The following is a 20,980-nucleotide window of genomic DNA, read 5'->3' on the forward strand; positions in this document are numbered from 1 at the left end:
TGTATACATCAAGACTCAAGACACCAAGACACCAAACGTGACCAAAGCACATACCATATACATCCCCTACACAAGGGCCCGACTCTCATTCAACCGTCCAACACACTTCACGACCACACAACCAAAACCGCCATGCCTGCCTCGAAGCGCACACTCATTGCCGCATCGGCCTTGGCAACACTCACTTGCCTCTTTGTCTTTAACGGCGTCTTCCCAACAGTCGCCGTACAGGATGTCACAGACGCAGCCCGAGTATTTGAACAAGACGCGCTTGCAGCCTACCATCAGGCCCTTGTATACAGCACGCCAGAGACACATCTCCCAAGCTACCCGACACGTAGCAACGGACGTAAACAAGTGCCGATGCACAGAAACCCACGTCCACCTGTCTGGGATGAGCTGCCGGTTCGTATGGATGCAGACCCGCTTTCTCCCTCTGCAGCTCAAGAGACCATCCCTGTCAATCCACTCCCTTCACCCACTGCTGTTGCGCCGCTGCAAAGTGAGCCGAGTGCGTTGCAAGAAGACAGACAAATACTACACTCTGCAGAGGAGGTCACTGCGCCATTCAGCAATAACGAAGCGGCGGAAGCATCAGGGCCTCGCGATTCAACGGTCGTGTACAACGTTACACCAGAGGATCTTGAGGATTTCGTCGCTATGGCGGGTGAAGGCGCCAGCTTTGCCTTTTGAAAGGATTTCATCAACCAACGATAACACACAACAAACATGGCCTTAGAAGCCCATACGTTCACTACACCGACAATCATTTGCATAGGCACTAGACCATATAGACTTTACTAATCCTAATCATCCTTACAAAAGGACAAATACCAAAAGCAGCAGGACAAGCGAGTCGTCGATTGTCCGTGAGACGGAAGCGGCGGCACCATTGGAGCGAGTCGTGCTCCCTTGAGAGAATCCGCCGACCCCATTTTGCGAGCTTGCTGTGTTTGTCACACGTGTACTAATGGAATCAGACGGTTGCGTTCCTGAGATACCATCACCACGCTGAGCATCGCCACCTGCTGTTCCGATATTGGCTTGGATGGGGGAGTTGCCGATCCCAGCAGCACCAGTGATAGCAATGCTGCTGTTGACAAAAGTGGGTGCAGAGATAGTTGAAGGTGTGGCGAGCAAAACAGGGACAGCCGTACGATTCAGTCCAGTTGCCACAAAACTTGCAAGTGTTGTCGTGTCACTCGTCAACTCAATATCACGAGCCAGGAACAAGGTCGAATCAGGGCGCCAACGATAACTGGTCTTGCCTTGCACAATTCCCGCTGAGGCAGGAGGCGGTGCACAATCAACAGTGAGAGACTTGACAGACATGGCAAAGAACCCTTGCTCTTGAATCTCCTGCGATGTCTGATCAATGGGTCCACCCGCCCATTCGACCGTTCCGGGTGCTTGTGTTGGACCACCACCAGGCCAGATAGACAATCCGATTCTCGCTGGTGTTTGTGGGAACATGAAGATTTTGCTCGTTGCATTATAGGTCTCTGTGCGCTTCAAGACACGCACAATACTTCCATCCACAGACCACGTAATTTGATCTTCCTGCCAATCAATCGCATAGGTGTGCATCGACGCAGATGCATCGCCATTGATCTTGCCAATACCACCATTGGTGTAATTGAGCACTTGTTGCCAATAGTAATTGGTTTGCGCTTCCTGCAAAACCACATCCCCTCTCTTCTGATCACCACCAATCCACTCCGTGTCAATCTCATCCTTGACATCCGACATGGTTATGAATGCCGATACAACACCTTGACCACGACTCGTTTGCAGCGTTGCAGAGACCTTGCCATACCATACATACCGCGTCGTTGTCAACACACTACCAACAGAATCGGCAGGCATTCTCAGCTGTATGACACCATCGCTGATTTGAATGGGCCCAGAGGACGTGAAATCCGTGGCTCCTGCGTCTCCCAAGTACCCAGATCCATTATCGACCCGAGCAAGCGAGGAGAACGAATACGACTGCGATTTGCAAATCGGCATAGGCATGCATGAAGCAATACTGAAGGAAAGTCGTGGATCACAGCCACCTAGGCAGTACGACCCTGTCCCGCATTGTCCGTAAGGTGTGCAGCATGGTGCTGATGCTGGGCATTTGCTGGTCAGACAAGAGGACAGTGATGTGTTTTGAGCCCACACTGAAGAGATGACGAGCAATGTAGCTGTGAAGAATGAAGGATGCATAGCGAGGACAGTGGAGGAAGGAAGGACAGGATATAGGGTTGTTCAGATGGTTGTACGCACAGGCTCGCCCAAAGCGTCACGTTACGCCACTGAGCTCTGTTTGAACGCAGTGAGTGCTTTGAATGCAGTCTCAAATGTCTCTAGCAACGTACCCGTCGGTTCAAGCCCAACAGAGACACGCACAAGTGCCTGATCCACACCCCACGTCTCGGCCCACGGTAATTCCGTGAAATGTGCCAATAGCGTGTACGGCGATGACAGTGTAAAGTTTGTGCCAAGTGATGGACCTTTGCAGGTATGCAGAGCATCGTAAAACACAGCAGCTTCTTCGACAGAGTCAAAAGTAATACTCAAGAGGCCACCATAGCCGCCGTCAGGCGCTTTGATAGCTTCATAGTTGGCGCTTGTTTCGCCATACTTTGGGTAGTGCAGCGCTTTGATGTCTTGTTTCAGCACGAGCTCACATAAAGCTTCTGCATTCTGGTTGATGCGTTCAATACGACTGATGAAATCACGACTATTGCGCTCGAGCGTGACGGCATCCTCGACCCACAAGTTGTCTTCGTACGTCTTGGTGAGTTGATCTTTGAGTTGTTTGTAGAATAGTGCTTTGGCACTGAGGATGAATGAACCACCCATGACATTGGAGTCTCCAGAGAAGACCTTTGTCAGGGAAGAGACAATGATGTCTGCATACTGACAAACGCGAACATTGATGAAATTGCCAATTGTCTCGTCAATGACAATCAAAAAGCCATACTGGTCTGCCAATTCTCGGAGCTTCTTGAGTGGCGGTGTACGCAACAATGGGTTCGAGGGACACTCACAGAAAAGAGCCAATAGTCGCTCGCCTCCTGCAAGCATAGCCTCGAGCTTGACCAGATCTTGCGCATCGCCGCGACCGAAGAAGTGTGCACCAGGTCCCCATTTTTCGAGAATCTTGAGGGTGTCGGTATATGGAAACCCGAAACAAGCAGACTTGCGTTGAGAGCCGTCCGGTAAAGCGCTGAGAGCAAGCTGATGAGCATGGAAGATGGATGTCATGCCTGTTGGGAAAAGGTAAACGTCGTCGACACCGACGCGCTGGTGAGCAGGCGATTCTTCTTTAGCTTCCAGTGCCACTTCGGGCGAATCAGTCAAGGTTAACGAACCAGCAATCCGCCGTCGCACAGCAAGTTTTGCTTGCTCCACACTTTGCAAATTGAGATTACGGCCGTAGCGTTCTTCAAGATAGGTCAATTGGTCGCGGTTGAGCGTTTCCGCATCTCCAGCGGCTGCTGAGCTGCTATGCCGCGTAATGGATTTGTCTGTGGACGGCTGACGGCTGTAGTGTCTGTTGCTTCCGCCTTTTTTGAATTCAACAGTATCTTTTGGTTGTGCTTGATCTACTTGACGCAGATAATAGTCCGCTTGCCTTGAAGAGATGCCCTCACCTGTGTGCTGCCAGTACTGCTTGGCCAAGGGGAAGAGAGAGGCCTCATAAAGCACCACACACAATGAACTTCCACCAGCATGACGCAGTGCAGGTGATAGATCATGCAATTCTGCCACACGCACTTTTGCCTCACTGCACTTGTCGAGTATGAACAGGCGGCATCGCTCGGCACATGCCATGCTCGGGAACAACATGGCTGCTTCACCAGGTTTACCGAAGCGCGTCACGCACCGTTCAGCGAGTTTTGCGATGTTTTTAGCGATAAAGAAGCGTGGATAGCCACACTGCATCTTGCTGACGACCCAATCTGCGCCTTCTTCGTAGCCGACGTTGGCTGCCCATGTTGGGAGAGTGACGGAGATGGCATGTGGAGTATTGCCGGGGATAGGCAGCCCTGTTTCTGTGGGTATGGCAGGCATCTCCTGGCCAGTCAATCTGCTCAGCTGCAGCCGGTAGCCTTGTGTTAAGTTGTGTAGTTTGATCAGCCGATAAAAAAGTTGAAGACGCGACAGACCGCGACCTAGAAGCTACATCTATTCCTACACTAGCATTGTTATGGGCTCTCAGGCCCTTCCAGCAGAAGCTGATGTTCATATGATCATCTCAGACGTTGATGGGACTCTGCTCGACTCGGACCACAGACTTCACCCGAGAACGTTCCATGCACTCCAATGGCTTCGTAAAAACAGGCCTTCGCTGCCAATCGTCATAGCGACAGGCAAGCAACGGACGAGTGTCATAGAGATTCGGGAACCTCTCAATTTAGATGTCTTTCGGGCTTCTCATCTTAATGGGTGCGTTGTCTATAACCCAGGTGGCGTTGTTGCTTCAGAGGTCGGTCTCGACAAGGATACACTCATTCAATTGTACCGCCAATTCTCAGCAGCTGGCATTTCTACTTTTTTCTATGATCGCGAAAAGGTTTATGAAGTGCAAGGAACAGATGGTCCGATCTGGGGTGACAAATTACGGGGATACGGCGAGTCAGTCGTCTCTGTGGATGAATCCTTTGTACAGCAAATACAGGATGGCAGTGTGACCATCATCAAAGCTGCTATTTGTCAAAAAGCTGGGCCTGAGCTTGAACAGTCTCGTGGATGGCTGACGCAACAGTATGCACACAATGCCTTTACCATGGTACAGGCGCTCCCCTTTTGCATTGAACTCATCCCTACCACTGGCTCAAAAGGTATTGCACTTGCCAAGATACTCGACTTGCACGAGCCCAAGATTCAAGCCAAAAACGTCCTGTCATTCGGAGACGGCCAGAATGATGTTTCCATGTTTGAAATTGCTGGGTATGCGGTTGCCATGGCCAACGCAATGCCAGCGGCTGTTGAAGCGAGTACCCATCGGACCCTGAGCAACGATGAGGGGGGCGTGGGTGTATTCTTGGAGCAGCTGTACGGCTTTACTTATGAGGAGAAGCCATATGACTACTGGCTGTAATGAAATAGATGGATTAGACGAATCATAGACAGATGGTACGGCTGAAGAGCTCCAATGCCAAGCTGATGCAGCATTGTGTGATGGCAGGATCATATCGGCCCTTCTCATCTTCATCGCGAACAAATGCATGCTGTGCGTTGGCCAATTCCAACCAGGTAAAGCGAACGCCTGCGTTATCGAGTGTGCTGCGGATTAGATCGCGACCATCACGCGGGACATGGTTGTCGAGCTTGCCAAAGATAAGCAGCATCTCGACATCCTTGCCAATGTGTCCTTCCTTCGCCAGCCTCAGAGAATCATCACCATTTGGCGATAGTGTGCCTGAGTGGATGTCTGTACCAAAAAAGGTTACAATGGCAGACACTCGCGGGTCTTTGAATGCACGGAAGGCAAGATGGCCGCCATAGCAGATGCCTGTAGCTCCCACTCGACCATTACACTGTGGCAAGGCAAGTAATGTATCGACCGTCAAGCGCAAGTCTTCGTCGGTGGCCTCCGATTTCTTGGTGAGCTTCAATTCATTACCCAGCTTGGTGTCTTCGGCATCATACCGCATCTCGCGAGCACCTTCAGACTCATGAAAGACACATGGACTGGCTACAAGGAAGCCCTCGCCTGCGAGACGACGACAAAGACGTTTGACTGGGCCAGTTACCTGGTATATCTCGCTGAAGACGATGAGAGCAGGGAATTTGGCAGTAGAGCCATTTTGTAGCTTTGGTGTGAACAGATGCACACGCATGTCATTGGAAGACGTTTTCACATCGACAAAGCTGTCCTGTATGAGCATATCGACAAAGGCCTGTTTGGCTAAAGGACAGGACTGGCAAGAGGTGTGTTGTCGACCAGCTACAATTCAGATAAGAAAGCTGTCTGGCCTTTTGTGTTTTGCAGTGACGCCGCATCCTTTCTAGCGCAACACACACATCTCAAATTAGATCTCGGATGTGGCCGTGCCCAGGCCGCGTCTTCTTGCTGCCGGACATTGGTCATATGCATGCTGTGGTTAAGATTGGAGAGCACATGTTACCTAGCACACAAGGAGCTTTTCAGGAGAACAACCTCAGCAACTCAGCGCTGGCGCTACCCTGCTACAATCAGGGGATCCCACTAAGCTCTCGATATCTTGATACCGGTATAAGCTCTACTCTCGAAGCTGGTTGTTGCATGTTTTGTGAAGCGCAAGCTGAGCGCATGACAGCTCACTCACCGCTAGCGCTGTTTCCGAGAAGACTTGCATCTTTGAGCAGTTGTGCACTACTGTTGCAACCGGGAGCAACTTGACGCGCATGAGGCCGTGGCTACGCCATGCGCGTCAATCCCTTGTCGCTTGATTTCCATTACGCTTCTTCAAGCCATGAAACTGTACTGTGCAGCTATTAGCTTTGTATGTGTTTCACGAAGGCTGTGGCACAACATCAGGTACGTAATAGACTCACTGAAACAGTCTATGACGCGCTGTGTCTCTTGGTTTGCCATACGTGCGGAACAACAAAACAAACAGTCTATGTGGTTCGCCCGCTGAGCAGATGGCCTAGACCTATGCTTGGTGCATTTGTGATCACTCAGGAGGCATGAGGTTGTGTAAGGAGGCAAGTCGCTCTGCGCAACCGTATCCGATTTCCGCTCCCTACTTGTGCGCTCTCCATTCATAAGAGGACGCGGCTTGGAAAGTGGACTGCAAGAACCATGCCTGTCATTCGAACAGAAACCAAGGCAGCGCCATTGCAGTACAAGCTTCGACCACGAAAATCCAAAAGCCTAGCTGTACCCAGCTCTTCCGACAGCGAGGGCCGCGAAGAGGGTACAGCAAGCCCGAGTGCAAGCGACCCTGAAGTGCAAGAATCAAAGGCCAGCAGCGACGATGATGAAGATTCAGCCGTCAAGCCTGTCCGTCCTTCCAGGCTTGACCCTATCATGGCCGGCGCTGCACGTCATGGCAGTGTACGTGAAGCTGGTGCTCCGGAATTCTCCAAGATCTATTACCAAGTTCACGTCTACGACCAAGAGGGCAAGCAGCAGGATGTGTCGTTTCAGGCGAGTTTGAGCCGCGGATTCTTCCGCGCCAGAGGTGATTGGACGTGCTATCGACGGTAAGAAATTGGCTTATGGTACAAGTGCTGATCAGCAGGAACTACATCACTGTGTCTGTGCAACTCGTCGACTTACCCCAGCCTTTGCTGTTGTACAATGGTCAGACATTGGAGCACTTTGGATTCAAATTGTCCGGCTGCACTTGCAGGGACCCGCCTGAGCCTATTGACCTGATTCAGCACACTGCAAAGCGAGACAAAGGCCCTCAAGACCAGCCAGAATTCCGACCTATTGAAGCGGCCGAGTTTCAAACTCTGTGGGACCGTATCCAGTTCCGCACGGCTACTGCCAACAATGGCAAGAAACAAGAGCAGCAACAGTACTTCTCTCTACGCGTTAGTCTGATGGCCTATGCTACTGGAAACAATCTGCCTGGTGCTTGGGTGGAAATTGCCGCTCGCTACAGTGACCCTTTGGTGGTACGTGGCCGATCTCCTGGACACTACAACGACCCTCACGATCGACCAGCCTCATCTGTGTCTCCTGAACAACCGCAGGCTCGCGTCGTGCGTCCAACGCGAGCAAAACGTCCTCATCAGCCCATCGCACCACGTCCTCCACAACCGGCACCCACGTACGCAGGTCCAATTATGATGGACGCAGTGCCAGCTCTTCGGCAGGCCATTCGACGTGGTGAGCCGTATCCTGTGCCAAGGCACGTTCATCTAGTCTATGCTGGAAATATGCGCTTGCCAGCTGAGCAGTATGTAAGCTCAAGGACTCCACAGGATCACGGCAGACCTGTGCATCAAACAATGACGCTCCCTCTGCCGCCACCACCGCCCATGCAACTACAACTCCCACCTTTGCGATTGGAAGGCTCTGGTAGCAACGAAGGTTCACGCTTGCCTACCTATGATGAGGTCATCCAAGGATCCAAGTCGCCTCGCAGTGGCACTGAGCATTCGACACCTGTATCGCTCGTCAGCCTGCCACATGGACAGGAGACTGCAGATGCGCCCCTTCTGGGGGACTTGCCTCCATCGCCGCCAGCTGATCATAAAGCAGCGGGGCTCAGTGAATCACGATGCACCACTGACACTGGTCATCCGCTTCTTGCTGGACATACTAAGCTGAATGATGGCAGAGTCAGAATCGACCAACTCTTGGCAGGCAAACAGTCGCCAGCTCCTGCTACAATGGACACGAAGAAGAAAGACAATGGCAAACCCAGTTCAACGTGAGACGCTGGAATGATTCTTTTTCTCGTATAGCATAACTATCTATCTCTTGATTCGATGCTCGCCTTTCATGTCGAGCGTGTTGATTTGTACTGGTTGCAACGTAAGCGATGCTGTACTCGCCTCAAGCAGATCCACCTTGGCATCCATCTGCTTCTCGTACATGTCTCTCAGCTCGGCAAGCTCCTGCCTATGCCTCCTTTCCATCGCTGCCATCATTCGCTCTGCCTCGTCCATGAGCTCCTCACGAATCTGATTTTCTACTGTGACTCGTTCAGCAAGCAGGTGAGTGGCGAGGTCACGCCAATAGTCCAACGTCTGATCAACTTCCTCGCCGTCGCTATCTTGCCGAATCTCAAAAGAACTTTGACCTCGCGAGCGGGTCGACTCTTGTTGTGAAGTAGATCTGCAAAGTCGTTCGACTAATTCAAGTTCCTTTCCTTGAATGGCATGATTGCTCAGCTTGGGCCTGCCAAGACGACTGTTCGCTCGAACTTGATTGGCATCTGTTGCATACTTGAGCATTTGTACATTTTCATCATAAAAGCGTGTTGGATCGATACACATCAACATCGCCACCTTTTTGATAGCAGTAGAGCTGCTGGACCAGAACCGCCCATCAAACAGCAATTCAGTCAACTTTGATTGACGGGCTGGAAACCGACCTTCTCCTGGTACCTTCAGTGCTTCGAGACATTGTCCCACTGCCATGAGTGACAGATTGATGCGTCCAGCTTCGCCTAGTCGCGCACCGTGTGTCCCGGCTTGTTTTTGTCTCTCAGAACCAGCCAGATCCACCAGCGTCAATGCATGGCCATTCAGGTGGAATGTCAAGATTGCATGAGAGCGAGAACTGGTGTTGTTTGCTTGTGTTGCGTATTCTCTTCTATTCAGACATGCTTGTTGTACTGTATGGCACGTCTCGCTTGTTGATCTGATGGGAAGGTGGTCTAGGCCTGCGATTTGACAAGCCTCAACACCTGCATGCCTTGAGCGCTTAAGGGATAGAGGTGCTGTACCCGGATGTAACAAGTCCCAGAACTTTTCATTGTAGAGTTCTGCCAAAGTCATGGTGATTGCGCCATGCACAAGGGTATTTTTCTGAATCGCTTCCAATCTGTCCACCAAAGCCTCGCCTCCTGCGGGTATGTCGTCAGAAAGAGAACGTGTGAGTTTGAGTAGTGCCCATATCGTCATTTGCACAATACCAGCTATGCCATCGTCTCCAAACATCGTATAAGACTTGCCAGAACCCGTCACGCCCATGGCAAAGACAAGTCCATCTGTGCCATCCTGAACGAAAGCAAGTACTTTTGGTAGTATGGCAGTGAGAAAGACATCAGCTTGTGTGCAAGTATCTTGCAAGACGCGTGAAAATTGTAATACTTGAGCATCATTTGAAGCGCGACTGCGAGAATGACTGAGCGGCGTTTGCAGCGTCACTGTGGTCTCTGGCTTATCTGAAGAGACTCTCAAGAACGGCACTTCGCCTGTATGAGATGCCAGCGGAGGTCTTAGCCGTAGGAAGGTATCCATGATGCGAGCTACGGCAAGAGCGACATCAAGACGTGGAGTGTTTTGGTTCCTCCTTTTACAGCAAAAACAAACGTCGTCAAAACAGCAACGACAAAGACAAACACGGAGCAAAGACAGAGGAGATTGGAGATATACAAAGAATGTGAACACATCTACGCCAAGTGCGCGTGCGTCGTCATACGAAGTTCGTGAGAAGAGAAAGAAGGGTAATGGAACAGGAAATGCATGACCGACGAATCCACGAAGGTTGGTTTTTTTGAAAAAGAGCAACGACCCATCGCTCAGCGTGAGCTACTGCCATGTCCACGCGGACCTGTTGGTGGAATTGCCCCATAGGCAGCTGAAGAAGCTGAAGAAGGTGGCGGTGGTCCTCTACCGCCATGCTGTTGCTGTGGGGGAAGTGGATGCCCACCATAAGGCGCCCGTAATGGTGGACCAACAGGTGAAGGCGGATGAGGGTATCCACCATAACCGGCACCATTGGTTGGAGGAGGTCTAGATTGACCCTGTCGAAGTGGCGGAGGTGGACCATTTCCATACGGCGCATAGGCATGATCCCTTTGTGGCGGTGAGATGGGTAATCGCGCTGGTCCCTGCGGTGGCGACAACGGCCGACGAAGCAATGCAGCAGAAGAAACATCTTGTGCAGTATCAACAACTTCACCATCCGACTGATCACCCTCTTCCTCCTCCTTTTTCAAGGCTGCAGAACCAGCTGCTGGTTGTGACGATGACGCTTCCTGAGCCTCTTTTTCTTTGCGTTGCTTCAAGTACTCACTGACACTCAATTTTCTCACAATCTTGGGTGGCGTCGGCGGCTTGGGCTTCTCGGTAGGCGTTGTAGAGACAGGCGATACTGGTGGTGCGGTCGCAGATGGGATTGCAGGAGACGCAGGTTTGTCGTTGGGTAGCGGAGGTGGTCCCATTGTTGTATTGATAGCAGTTGGTCGAACAGGCGCCAGCGTAGGTTCATGCTTCACCGCAACCACGTCCGAGGGTCCGTTCGTTATAGTAGCTTGTACAACACCAGCAGGTATCGCTGCCGTTGCAATGGGCGGTACAGGAGTACTCCCCGGAGTTCCTGCAAAGTCACCCCAAATCTCACGTTCCCGTGCACGCTGCAATGCCTCTTTCGCTTCACGTTCCTTCATCACCCTCAATTCCTCTTCCTTCTTCGCCGCTGCTGCTTTTTGTTCTCGCTCAGCAGCCGCAGCGGCTAGCCTTCGTTGTTGCTGTTGTCGCTCAATGCGCGCTGCTGCTTCCTTCGCTTGCTGCTCAACAGCACGTTTCGCTGCTGCTGCACGTTCTTGCTCGAGGAGGTACATTTGCAACCATCGTTGTTTTCGTGGCATCGTCAACATGGCTTCATCTGGACTCGGTGACCGAATCAACGTTGCGCGTTTTGATCGTGGAAGACGCGCTAGTTTTGCTGGTCGGACACGTGGCTTGACGGGGGTTGGTGGGCTTGGTGATTGGAGCAGTTTAGGTTTCGCACCTTCTTCGAGCATCTCCTGGATGACTGCAGGTGTGACGGAGATTGTTGTCGTGGGTGTCGTGGGTGTTTCATCCTTGAAGCCAGATGGACGACGACTATGCGTCGGTCTGTGAGCTGGTGCAGCCGCAGTCACAGCAGGAGTCGCTTGTGATAGTTCATCACCTGTATTCCGCCGCCGTCGTTTCGCTTTCGGTACCTGGGCATCTGATTGCTCCATCCGTGCAATAGCCATTTGTATCTTTCGCTCTTCACGCGACAATGGCGCATCCAACAATCCACCTGCTTCAACAGACGCCGCACGATCCGCCGGTGAGACACCTCTTGAGTCTGCCGACGGTGATCGTTTCGGAACACCATTACCGGTTTGTAAGTATCGCGCCACTTGACACTCTCGCGCCCCTTGACCACACGCACACTCCCCCAATACATCCTGTACCTGTTGTGCAAATCGTGTTTGCGCTGCAACATCCTCTTCCAAGCCTGGTATCCGCTCAATCTCAGGATTTGGCCATCCATACCCAACCGTCAACTCTGAACCGACGGACAAAGCCTCACTCAACACCACAGTGAATCGTAATACGCGTAAATCTGATTTTGAACGAGGTGCAACAGCCAAGGGCACGATACTACAATTCGGCCTGCACGACTTGCGACAAAAGCGAAAGACATTTCCCGAGACCCGTGCATCAATGGCCAAGACGGTCTGATCCACAAAGACAACATGTTGTCGGGGTCCCTTGAGTTGTTGGTAGAGGTTCTCTTCTTTTGCGATGTACTGACTTTGTAATTCCACAATACCGGTGAGATGTCCGACTGACGCACCTGCGGGTGCTGGACGATCTGCAAACAAGCCATACCGTACATGTGCACCACCGATTGATTTGACAGTTGTTGACAAGTTATCCGGAACGGCATCTGCTGGACAAATGGCGAATGTGTCCAACTTACTCGTAATGTAGAGACCTGCTTCGTCACTCACGATACATTCTTCCATGAGGTTGTAGTCGCGCGCATGAGTCAATGTCAAGCCACGCTCAAAGAGCGGTTGTCGCGGTGATTGTGTGCGTTCTTGGTGCATTGTTGATGAGGCTGTTGAGGGGTGTGCGCCATGTGCAGCACCGCGTGAAGAACGTCCCTTACCACGCCCACCACCTCCTGCGCGTCTGGTCTTAGTGATGGGCTGTCGTTCTTCCTGTATGAAGCGCTCAATATACCGTTGTGCAGCAGCAACGTCGAGTGGTCTTGGATCACACACATGGCAGTAATAAGTGAGGTTTTCGAGGTCATCTGTGAGTGGGTCAATGCCAACACAGGGCATATGCTGCCATCTGCCGCATTTATCGCATTGAATGGTTGCATTATCGTCAATGTCGGATCCGCAGATACAAAGAACTTGAGTCAGTAAGTGGGTCTCGTTGAGCATTGAATATGCCGGGGATGTACCTTGCTCGTTGAGTGCTTCTGGCGCTTGCTCTTGAGGTTGCGGGATGATGGGAGGGGAGTTGGCTGAGGGTGGAGGGGCTGCAGATGCCGACTGTGAGAATGGCGGTGCGGCGGCGTCAGGCATAGACCCGAGCCCTGCCTGTGTGTGTGTGTGTGTGTGTGTTGTTCTCTGATGCGCCTTTGTGGATGATGGCTTTAGTGTGCTGGTGTGTGCTGGCGGAGATGTTGCAGTTGCGGCATTGGTTGTGAATGAGTATGCGGTCTACTCGATACACAAGTACAAGGTGAGCACAAGGTGTATTCACTGTGTTGTCTGTGTAGTTTGTGCTCCTTGCAACTCACCTGCGCAATTCTTTCTCGTGCCGTATACTCGACTGCTGTTACTACACATACTAGACTATACTAGACTATACTACTACTGCTGCTACTGCTACTAAATTATACTCTGACTGCTGCTACTACTGCTGCTGCTGCTCAAAATTGGCTACTACTACCACTGCTCTACTCTAAATCAGCTCCCTACCATGTACTAGCATGGTCTTTGTCCTCTCCAAAGTAGAAGATGTCATTGAACTCGCTCCAGACACATCCAACACAGACACAGCCATCGCCCTCACCTCCGCCATCAATGCCAAATATGCAAACAGAGTCATCATGGACGTAGGACTCGCAATCTGCCTCTTCGACCTCCTCTCCCAATCAGACGGCATCGTCAAACCGGGTAATGGCAGTGCCTATATGACGGTTGTCTTTCGAGTCATTGTCTTTAGACCCTTTCTAGGGGAAGTCCTGACTGGCAAGATTGCCTCACAGGATGCATCAGGCTTGAAGATCACACTGGGCTTCTTTGATGATATCCAAATCAGCAGTCATCACCTGCCAGAAGGCTCAACCTTGTATGCTACTCTTTCTCCCTTGGTCTTCCACTAATCCCCAGTGACCTCTCTGAAAACATCTGGATCTGGGAAACAGACGGCAACAAGCTCTACCTAGACAACGACGAACAGATTCGCTTCAAGGTCGAGCATGAACAATTCATTGATTGTACACCCACACAGCGAAATCCACTCCAGGCAAGTAATGTCCCCTATGCCTTGCAAGCCAGTGCTGCAACGCCCGGTCTTGGTCTGATGAGCTGGTGGGAGGACTGATCATAATACCTATGGTATCTACTGTATTATACACTCACCCGCTTGCTCCTCGACAGCCTGTACATGCAACTGCATCTCCAACATCCCAGCAACACCAAAAAACGGACTCTCACCAAACACCAAGGCTTTCCAATCTCTATGCTTATTGAATGGCACAGGTCCACACCACGCAACACTGCCATCTGGTTGTGGCTCTCGTGGTTGTTGAATCTTGCCAAGTGCAATGAATGGTGATTCCATGGATGCCTGTGGATGGCGTAGTCGTATCTGTGCTCGAAATCCCATCATCTCACCACTCTGCATCATCAATTTGATACCTGCTTCTTTACTCTGTGATCCTGCTGGTGTGGAAATGGCGGCCAACCCCGCATACACATCTTGACCGAGTTGCAGCACCCATTCTCGATGCCGACACACAAACCGTACTTCCACCGTTCGCTGCGTTTGTAATCGTTTCCCAAACTCAACACATTTGATGCTTGCTAGGAATCCCAAATTTGGCGATTCAGTGAGGATCAAGGAGACGTCATCACATTCTTCCTCCAACCATCGCACAGTCGATGGCGCATCCTGCTTCATCCGTGCTCGAATCAATTTATACAGCTGCAAATCATCATGCACCAACGTTGCTGCAACCGCTTGTCGTAACATCCCGCGTGTCGGCGCAACCAATGCATTCCGTTGAGAAAGCAAGACTTGCAACGTTCCTGGCATTTTCGACGCATCCACCGTCATCCAATAAATCGGATCTCTTCCTTGTATCACACTACTGATGGACTTCAAGGAGATACCTGCACGAACACAGGTATCCAAGATAGTCTTAAAGACATCACAGGTTGCTGGTGTCGGATGGGTGAGGATATCGAGATACAGGGATGAGAGGGAGTGGGTGATGTCGCGTCGGTTTGCACGGGAGGTGAGATTTGTTGCTGGTTGATGGAGACTTGTGAGTGGTACACTGGATCCATAGGAGCGTGCGCTTGTACTGGTAGAAGCACTGGAAGGGCCTGCAGCATAGCTGGCCGCGTCATGAGAGTCTTGTAATGGTCGCTTCGTGTCTCTTATTGGGACACTTGGTGGAGGACCATCATACGCTGGAGGCGGCGGTAGCGGAGGCTGTTCCTTGTCCTCTTGCGCCTCGACTGCCTTGCTCATCGCATCCTTCCAGCAGCAGCAAGTTGATGAGCTGGCGGTGGTCGTTGCTCAAACAGAAAAAGACAGTCAAGACAACACTTCATACACGAAAGGGACCTGTTGCATGACGACGAACCAGCCAGGCCCGTTGCTAGCGGCATTACAGACTCTCTATGGCAACAGCGAACGGTCACAGAAGGAACAAGCGAGCAAGTTCCTGGAAGACTTTCAAAAATCCGTAATAGACCACGCTTGAGTAGACTGTATAAGGCTGACCATCTAGCAAGAAGCCTGGCAACTTGCACTCTCCCTTCTACAGGAGGATGCCTCTGTTGAAGCGAAACTATTCGCTGCTCAGACACTGCGTATGAAAATCGCACTCGATTCGCATCAATTGCCAAGCACAGCACTTGAACCACTCCGCGATAACCTGGTGCAGCTTATTGTACGCTATGCCACAGGGCCCAAACCGATTCTGACAGCGCTTTGTGTGGCTGTTGCTACACTTGCACTACAGCTCTCTCAATGGACAACCATGCTGCAAGATATGATGCAAGTGTTATCAAAAGACTTAGATTCATGGCAAGCGCTACTACTCTTCCTCTCCATCCTACCAGAAGAACTCAGCGAAGACCGTAAATTGGGACTGTCCCAGCAACAACTGCAAGAAAGAGTCGAACAGCTCTTGACGGGAAATGCAAAGACAGTCTTGGAATTATTGTGTGTCTATACACAAATGACACAAAAAGAAGGACGTCGACCGAGTCCACTCCTTCTGACATGTCTACAAACATGGCTTCGAGAGATTCCCGTGATTGACATGATTCGTTCTCCATTGGTCGAATTGGCCTTTTCGGCACTAAGCGATGATGACCTCTTTGAAGCTGCAGTCGACTTTCTATGTGCAGTATTCGCAGAGACGAGTGAGGTGAATGACTCGACAGTCGTGGCGAGTATTGAGATACTATTTCCTTCACTCATGTCACTACGGCCACGTCTCGCAGCCTCAAAAGATGACTCGGATGCATTCAGGGGATACGCACGATTATTCTCCGAAGCAGGAGAAGCTTGGGTCATCTTGTGTGCTCGACAACCACAGCAATTCAAAACACTCGTTGAAGCAATCGCAGAAGCTGCCGCCGTGGATGAAGATTTGGAAATCGTCAAATTCACATTCTTATTCTGGTACGACTTGAAGCAGGCGTTGCTATCTGAACGGTACGCAGAGGCAAAAGCAGTCTATGCACCCATCTATGCTGGGCTTGTCGATATCCTCATTGCGCATCTACACTACCCCTTGACCAACGATGATGATTTATTCAACGGCGACAAAGAAGCAGAAGAGACATTCCGCTCATTCAGGCACGAAATGGGGGATGTCCTCAAAGACTGCTGTAATGTCGTTGGTGGCTCCATCTGTCTCGGCAAAGCCTTCACAAAAGTCCAACAACTCTTGGCGTCACCCTCAGCGCAATGGCAACAAGTCGAAGCACCTCTATTCTCTATGCGTGCCATGGCGAGAGAGATCAGTACAGATGAGGAAGAAGTGTTGCCACAAATTATGGAGACGCTGTTGTCACTTCCTGAACATCCTAAGATCAGGTATGCAGCGACTCTTGTTCTCGGACGTTATACAGAATGGACTGCACGGCATCCAGAAGTCCTTCTACCGCAACTGAACTACATCACTTCGGGCTTCAAGCGCACCGATCGAGACGTGACATCAGCTGCTGCATTAGCACTCAAACATTTCTGCCAAGATTGCAGCACGCATCTCGTCCCACACATCGCACAATTGCATGGCTTTTACGAGCAAGTCTTGCCAGAACTTGACTTTGATTCAAAGCTAGAAACCACTGAAGCGATTGGACACGTGGTCCTTGCACAACCTAGAGAAGCACTACAACAGTCGCTACAACCATTCTTACTGCCATTCAAGGACCGATTGGCTGCTGCTGAATTACAACAAGTGGCAGATGATGTCGAGTTGCTGACTGTCTTTTGCTGTACTGTTGATCCCTATGTCGAAGCAGGCGATGCACATCCGTGTGTGGCGGCATTCAGTGAGCTATGGCCAGCCATATCCACGCTACTTGATCGCAATGGGAGTCATCCACTGATTGCAGAACGAACCTGTCGCTTCATGAAGGAGTTTGTTAGTCATTATCGACGTCATGCACTCCCATTGCTACCTGTCATGGCTGAAAAACTTGCTGCTGGCTTTGCAACACATCAGCAAGGATGCTACCTATGGGCGTCTGGTGCTTGTATTCGCGAATTTGCAGATGCAGAATATAATGCGCCAGAGACGGTCGATGCAGTCTGGTCATTTGTTGAGGGACAGTCTGTGGGGATGTTTAAGCTTCTGTCCACAACCACACCAGAGAGTATTCCGGATGTTGTCGAGGATTTCTTCAGATTATCCATGGATGCCTTATTGGGCAATCCAGATCGCTTCCTTCAATCTGCCTACCTGTCGACTTTTATGCAAGCTTCGTTGGCATGTTTGTCGATGGAGCATAGAGACGCATTGACAGCTGTCCTCCGCTTCCTGCGAGACTTGAGTGTCTGGTTGCTCCCGGAACCACCAACATCTGGTCAATCCATCTCAGATCCAGCACGACAAGCACTCCAACAACTCATGATGACCCAAGGCCAAGCACTAGCGACGGCAGTCTTTGTCGGACAAATTTATACCTTCCCACGCGATTGCATCACGGATGCATCAGGTGTGCTCCTGACACTCCTCGAATGGCAGCCAGAAGCGACTTTCTTGTGGATTGAAGCAGCATTGTCGACGCTACCGGCTGGTTCCGTGTCAGCGGATGAACAAACGGGACTTCTCGGAAAAGCACAAACAGCACTGCAAGAGCCCGGTGATGCTCAAGCGCGTGTAAGGAAAGTGAGGAGTATACTGCAGGATTTCACGACGTTGTATCGACGACGTATGGTCAATTCAAGGCAAACGATAAGGCATGAATGGCAATTCCGTTTCTAAGTAGAAAATGGATGAGTGTCTACCACTCTGCGTCTGTAAGAAGTATAGCTAGAAAAGAAAATCTTTACTGTCAGGCCCTTGGAGCAGACATATAAGCCCAAGCAGTATGGTGAGCTTCTAGCGGCTGTTCCTAAGCCTTGCTTTGTGTTCTTCCTTGGGCTTTTGAGTTATCTTCCTCAAGTGTATAGCAATCGCACGACAGAAAACGGGCAGGATCTGACACTCATCGAGTCATTGCCGATAGGCTGCTGCGTATCGCAGTTCTCAAAGCGCCTTGTGGCAACGCGACGCTTTGCCGGCCCCTGTGCGCACGGCATACCATCTCAAATTTCTTTTTGCAAAAGTTCAGGGGGCAGGGGTGGCCAATTCTGTCAAATTTATTAGGTTGGCAACTTGCTTCTCCTATGAACACGTCAGCGTGCCCCTATATAGGAGTAGCCCCTGACCACACGTGTCAGCAGTCACAGCTCCAGCATCCCCTGATATCTCTAACAAATTCCCGCCAAGCAAAGATAATCGAAATTGGCGGATATGCGAGGCTGTAGTCGTAGGTGATAGACACAGCTGCAGGCACGCAGGGCAGCTGCAGATAAGACTTGATTCGAATAGGGGACAAAGTATAGCACTCTTGCCAGCTAAGACTAAACTAAAGGTCACGTGCATGGGCGCTGACGTGGCAGAGAGATAACAGCGGAAGCAAGTGATCAGGGGATGCACTTGAATTCCTAACAAAAGACCTGTGGCTGCATTTGACTTTCCAGGATATTCCTGAAGGGTGCAGAACGTGATAAGCCAGCACTGGGGATTCGGTGACGCATCGATTTGCTCCACTTCTCTCGCGAGTAATCCATAATGGCTTATGCTCATGGCTGCAAAAAGTCCTCTGGTACCACTGTCACTAATAGACTGCAATGCTCAACTTTGAAATGGGAGTTGCCACACTCCTGAAACTCATCTCCCTTTTTTGAAATGAGGTGCCATCGAAGACATGCAAATAAATTGTCTCTGCAGCTACCGCTACAGGAGGCCAGAGCATGCTTCTAATTCTGCCATAACTATGCCAGCCTGTCAAGTAGTGCGGAGGCTGCAGACAGCACAGCGTAAACTCAACGCGAGCGGATCAAGTATCAGTAAGATCAGCAAGTTGATGGCATCTTTCATGACTCTTGTGCCGTGCCACGAATAGAGACTATAGATTGCGTTTCATTGCCTGATTCTAGCACCGAAGCAGGCCGACACTGGCCATGGCGCCAAGCATATGTTGATCAGGAGTCAGCATGTGTTGTCCCAGGAGTCTGTCAGTGCAGGCGTGAGATGTTCTATAGAGCATAAAAGGGTGATGTGTGCACGTTAGCCTTGCTCATCACAGACTGTCTCGTATACACACCTACCTAGCAACTGCAGAACAACACCGTATCGCCTACTTTCGCTGAGGCCGAGCCCTCTGTGAACAGCCCTCAGTTCACTGCATTCTGCCTTTCCAGAGCGCCTCTCACCTGTTTCAGTCAATCAGACTAATACGATCGCGCCTCATCTCGACTCGGACCTTCATCAACGACAGAAGACAGAATCGACATGCTCTGGCAATTTGTGATGCATATAGCCTTACCTGGGCTCGGATGCGTTCTTGCGCAGCAGGATGGACTTCATGAATGTCGTGAATCGGAGAATCTTTTTAAATTGGTTTCACCACTTCCGCCCGGCGACCACTGGAGCAACTGTGGAGAGTTTTGTGATGAGTTAATCGCGGATTTTGCTAAACGTTTGGCAAAGGCTGGCCCAGATATTTGCCAGTACGTCACGGGCTCTTTTCCCGATCCCACTTTTGACAATCCCTATGGATGGGTAAGCTGGGATATCATTCTTTACAGACAACGTGGATTCGACTCGGGTGGTCAGGCAGGCCCCTGCCGTTCGATACCACTGACCCAATGTACCTGTGAAGTCAGTGTTGTGCTGCATCGTACATACAAAAGCATCACTTTTGAACCTTCTTATGGAAGCAGTTCAAATCCGGGCTCTCTTGCAGGCCTTCTTGCTTCGGGGGTCAGCTGCGAGCTAGATGACCTTGGAAGCAGGCGGCAAGGTAACCTCCGTCTTCAGTTCCTTGCTGTTTCAGCCGCGGAGGATAATCAAGATGACCGAGATGATCAAGGTGACCAGAGTGACCAAAATCGCCAACACACATTCTTCAGGCAGGCAGACATTGCCTGTAGCACTTGGACCAATCCTGTCCAATTCCTCGAGCATGGCAGCCTTCACCTTATCAAATTTGGTCACACGGGGCACAATGACGGTTTTGTCATGATTAGCGACCTCAAGAAGTACAATTCCAACGGGGAACTGGTGTCTTCACGCCGATTTCAGGTTACACCTCGCCGACTTTAGGTTACACCTCGCTAATTCAGTGGCAAGCACATCTGATACAAAATAGAAGTACATCTACACAGTGGAACATTTGTCGGACTGAATGCAGCGGCGGTTGTAATGTGCGCACTCTTCACCACTACATACTCTGGCGACCGCATTGTCTTTTGCTCCAAAGAATTCGCCTATCGACACCGCTCAGTGCGTTATTTCTGCTCGCTATCTGACTTTTTGTCTTCTCAACAACGTCTTCAACATTGTCCCCTGATCCGTCTCTTTTCTATCTCGCAGATCTGACATCTCCGCGCCGGCATCTTTCTATCTTGTGTCCTCTTCTCTATCAGCTTCCTCGCTCGAGTCTGATAGATATAAAGGGCCTCCTGCAGACTTATTCTTTAGTTCACCATGCTACAGTTTATCATCTACACCTGCATTTCTGTTCAAGTCTCGTCTCCAGCATGGGCGTTCTCTCTTTCTGCTCGTCCG

General features: G+C 50.8%; 12 protein-coding genes across 12 annotated transcripts; 6 read left to right on the top strand and 6 right to left on the bottom strand.

Moving 5' to 3' along the window:
- Positions 1-6: 6 nt before the first annotated feature.
- BCR37DRAFT_276193 (uncharacterized protein) lies at positions 7-949 on the top strand. The gene has a single exon (XM_040866791.1). It carries the CDS (start codon positions 133-135, stop codon positions 691-693), a length of 561 nt encoding a protein of 186 aa, XP_040725983.1. The 5' UTR covers positions 7-132; the 3' UTR covers positions 694-949.
- On the bottom strand, positions 817-2,211 carry BCR37DRAFT_408258 (putative cell wall glucanase; the record flags this gene model as incomplete). The annotated part of the gene is made up of 1 exon (XM_040872139.1): positions 817-2,211. One exon carries the CDS (start codon positions 2,209-2,211, stop codon positions 817-819), a length of 1,395 nt encoding a protein of 464 aa, XP_040725984.1.
- Positions 1,893-4,127, bottom strand: BCR37DRAFT_276216 (cystathionine gamma-synthase). Its single transcript, XM_040866792.1, has one exon. The coding sequence runs from the start codon at positions 4,063-4,065 to the stop codon at positions 2,293-2,295; it is 1,773 nt and encodes a 590-aa protein (XP_040725985.1). The 5' UTR covers positions 4,066-4,127; the 3' UTR covers positions 1,893-2,292.
- Positions 4,128-4,158: 31 nt separating this feature from the next.
- BCR37DRAFT_378655 (HAD-like domain-containing protein) lies at positions 4,159-5,278 on the top strand. Its single transcript, XM_040869091.1, has one exon. The coding sequence runs from the start codon at positions 4,202-4,204 to the stop codon at positions 5,093-5,095; it is 894 nt and encodes a 297-aa protein (XP_040725986.1). The 5' UTR covers positions 4,159-4,201; the 3' UTR covers positions 5,096-5,278.
- On the bottom strand, positions 5,118-5,885 carry BCR37DRAFT_402381 (dienelactone hydrolase family protein; the record flags this gene model as incomplete). The annotated part of the gene is made up of 1 exon (XM_040871908.1): positions 5,118-5,885. The coding sequence occupies one exon, from the start codon at positions 5,883-5,885 to the stop codon at positions 5,118-5,120; it is 768 nt and encodes a 255-aa protein (XP_040725987.1).
- An 899-nt stretch (positions 5,886-6,784) lies between these two features.
- BCR37DRAFT_392164 (uncharacterized protein) lies at positions 6,785-8,373 on the top strand (the record flags this gene model as incomplete). Its single annotated transcript, XM_040871112.1, has 2 exons — positions 6,785-7,188; positions 7,227-8,373. The coding sequence occupies 2 exons, from the start codon at positions 6,785-6,787 to the stop codon at positions 8,371-8,373; spliced, it is 1,551 nt and encodes a 516-aa protein (XP_040725988.1).
- Positions 8,374-8,376: 3 nt separating this feature from the next.
- BCR37DRAFT_378659 (P-loop containing nucleoside triphosphate hydrolase protein) lies at positions 8,377-9,944 on the bottom strand. The gene has a single exon (XM_040869092.1). The coding sequence runs from the start codon at positions 9,904-9,906 to the stop codon at positions 8,413-8,415; it is 1,494 nt and encodes a 497-aa protein (XP_040725989.1). The 5' UTR covers positions 9,907-9,944; the 3' UTR covers positions 8,377-8,412.
- A 71-nt stretch (positions 9,945-10,015) lies between these two features.
- Positions 10,016-13,158, bottom strand: BCR37DRAFT_378660 (uncharacterized protein). The gene is made up of 2 exons (XM_040869093.1): positions 12,845-13,158; positions 10,016-12,793 (listed from the first exon to the last, which is right to left on the bottom strand). The coding sequence occupies exons 1-2, from the start codon at positions 12,966-12,968 to the stop codon at positions 10,188-10,190; spliced, it is 2,730 nt and encodes a 909-aa protein (XP_040725990.1). The 5' UTR covers positions 12,969-13,158; the 3' UTR covers positions 10,016-10,187.
- A 17-nt stretch (positions 13,159-13,175) lies between these two features.
- Positions 13,176-14,107, top strand: BCR37DRAFT_276256 (RNA polymerase III subunit Rpc25). The gene is made up of 2 exons (XM_040866793.1): positions 13,176-13,740; positions 13,782-14,107. The coding sequence occupies exons 1-2, from the start codon at positions 13,379-13,381 to the stop codon at positions 13,993-13,995; spliced, it is 576 nt and encodes a 191-aa protein (XP_040725991.1). The 5' UTR covers positions 13,176-13,378; the 3' UTR covers positions 13,996-14,107.
- Positions 13,925-15,194, bottom strand: BCR37DRAFT_378665 (uncharacterized protein). Its single transcript, XM_040869094.1, has one exon. It carries the CDS (start codon positions 15,148-15,150, stop codon positions 14,014-14,016), a length of 1,137 nt encoding a protein of 378 aa, XP_040725992.1. The 5' UTR covers positions 15,151-15,194; the 3' UTR covers positions 13,925-14,013.
- A 59-nt stretch (positions 15,195-15,253) lies between these two features.
- BCR37DRAFT_392169 (armadillo-type protein) lies at positions 15,254-18,127 on the top strand (the record flags this gene model as incomplete). The annotated part of the gene is made up of 2 exons (XM_040871113.1): positions 15,254-15,367; positions 15,413-18,127. 2 exons carry the CDS (start codon positions 15,254-15,256, stop codon positions 18,125-18,127), a joined length of 2,829 nt encoding a protein of 942 aa, XP_040725993.1.
- A 1,363-nt stretch (positions 18,128-19,490) lies between these two features.
- On the top strand, positions 19,491-20,920 carry BCR37DRAFT_378667 (uncharacterized protein). The gene has a single exon (XM_040869095.1). It carries the CDS (start codon positions 19,703-19,705, stop codon positions 20,513-20,515), a length of 813 nt encoding a protein of 270 aa, XP_040725994.1. The 5' UTR covers positions 19,491-19,702; the 3' UTR covers positions 20,516-20,920.
- Positions 20,921-20,980: the final 60 nt, after the last annotated feature.

This window comes from Protomyces lactucae-debilis (assembly GCF_002105105.1).
Source record: "Protomyces lactucae-debilis strain 12-1054 chromosome Unknown BCR37scaffold_7, whole genome shotgun sequence".
Taxonomy (NCBI): Eukaryota; Fungi; Ascomycota; class Taphrinomycetes; order Taphrinales; family Protomycetaceae; genus Protomyces; species Protomyces lactucae-debilis.

What these genes read in the sequence shown, in the direction of transcription:
- BCR37DRAFT_276193 (XM_040866791.1), top strand. Translation starts at nt 133, where the DNA reads ATGCCTGCCTCGAAGCGCACACTCATTGCCGCATCGGCCTTGGCAACA.
- BCR37DRAFT_276216 (XM_040866792.1), bottom strand. Translation starts at nt 4,065, where the DNA reads ATGCCTGCCATACCCACAGAAACAGGGCTGCCTATCCCCGGCAATACT.
- BCR37DRAFT_378655 (XM_040869091.1), top strand. Translation starts at nt 4,202, where the DNA reads ATGGGCTCTCAGGCCCTTCCAGCAGAAGCTGATGTTCATATGATCATC.
- BCR37DRAFT_378659 (XM_040869092.1), bottom strand. Translation starts at nt 9,906, where the DNA reads ATGGATACCTTCCTACGGCTAAGACCTCCGCTGGCATCTCATACAGGC.
- BCR37DRAFT_378660 (XM_040869093.1), bottom strand. Translation starts at nt 12,968, where the DNA reads ATGCCTGACGCCGCCGCACCGCCATTCTCACAGTCGGCATCTGCAGCC. An exon ending in AGAAGCACTCAACGAGCAAG is followed by an intron (nt 12,794 to 12,844) that starts GTACATCCCCGG and finishes TACTGACTCAAG; the next exon opens with TTCTTTGTATCTGCGGATCC.
- BCR37DRAFT_276256 (XM_040866793.1), top strand. Translation starts at nt 13,379, where the DNA reads ATGGTCTTTGTCCTCTCCAAAGTAGAAGATGTCATTGAACTCGCTCCA. An exon ending in CTGCCAGAAGGCTCAACCTT is followed by an intron (nt 13,741 to 13,781) that starts GTATGCTACTCT and finishes ACTAATCCCCAG; the next exon opens with TGACCTCTCTGAAAACATCT.
- BCR37DRAFT_378665 (XM_040869094.1), bottom strand. Translation starts at nt 15,150, where the DNA reads ATGAGCAAGGCAGTCGAGGCGCAAGAGGACAAGGAACAGCCTCCGCTA.
- BCR37DRAFT_378667 (XM_040869095.1), top strand. Translation starts at nt 19,703, where the DNA reads ATGCTCTGGCAATTTGTGATGCATATAGCCTTACCTGGGCTCGGATGC.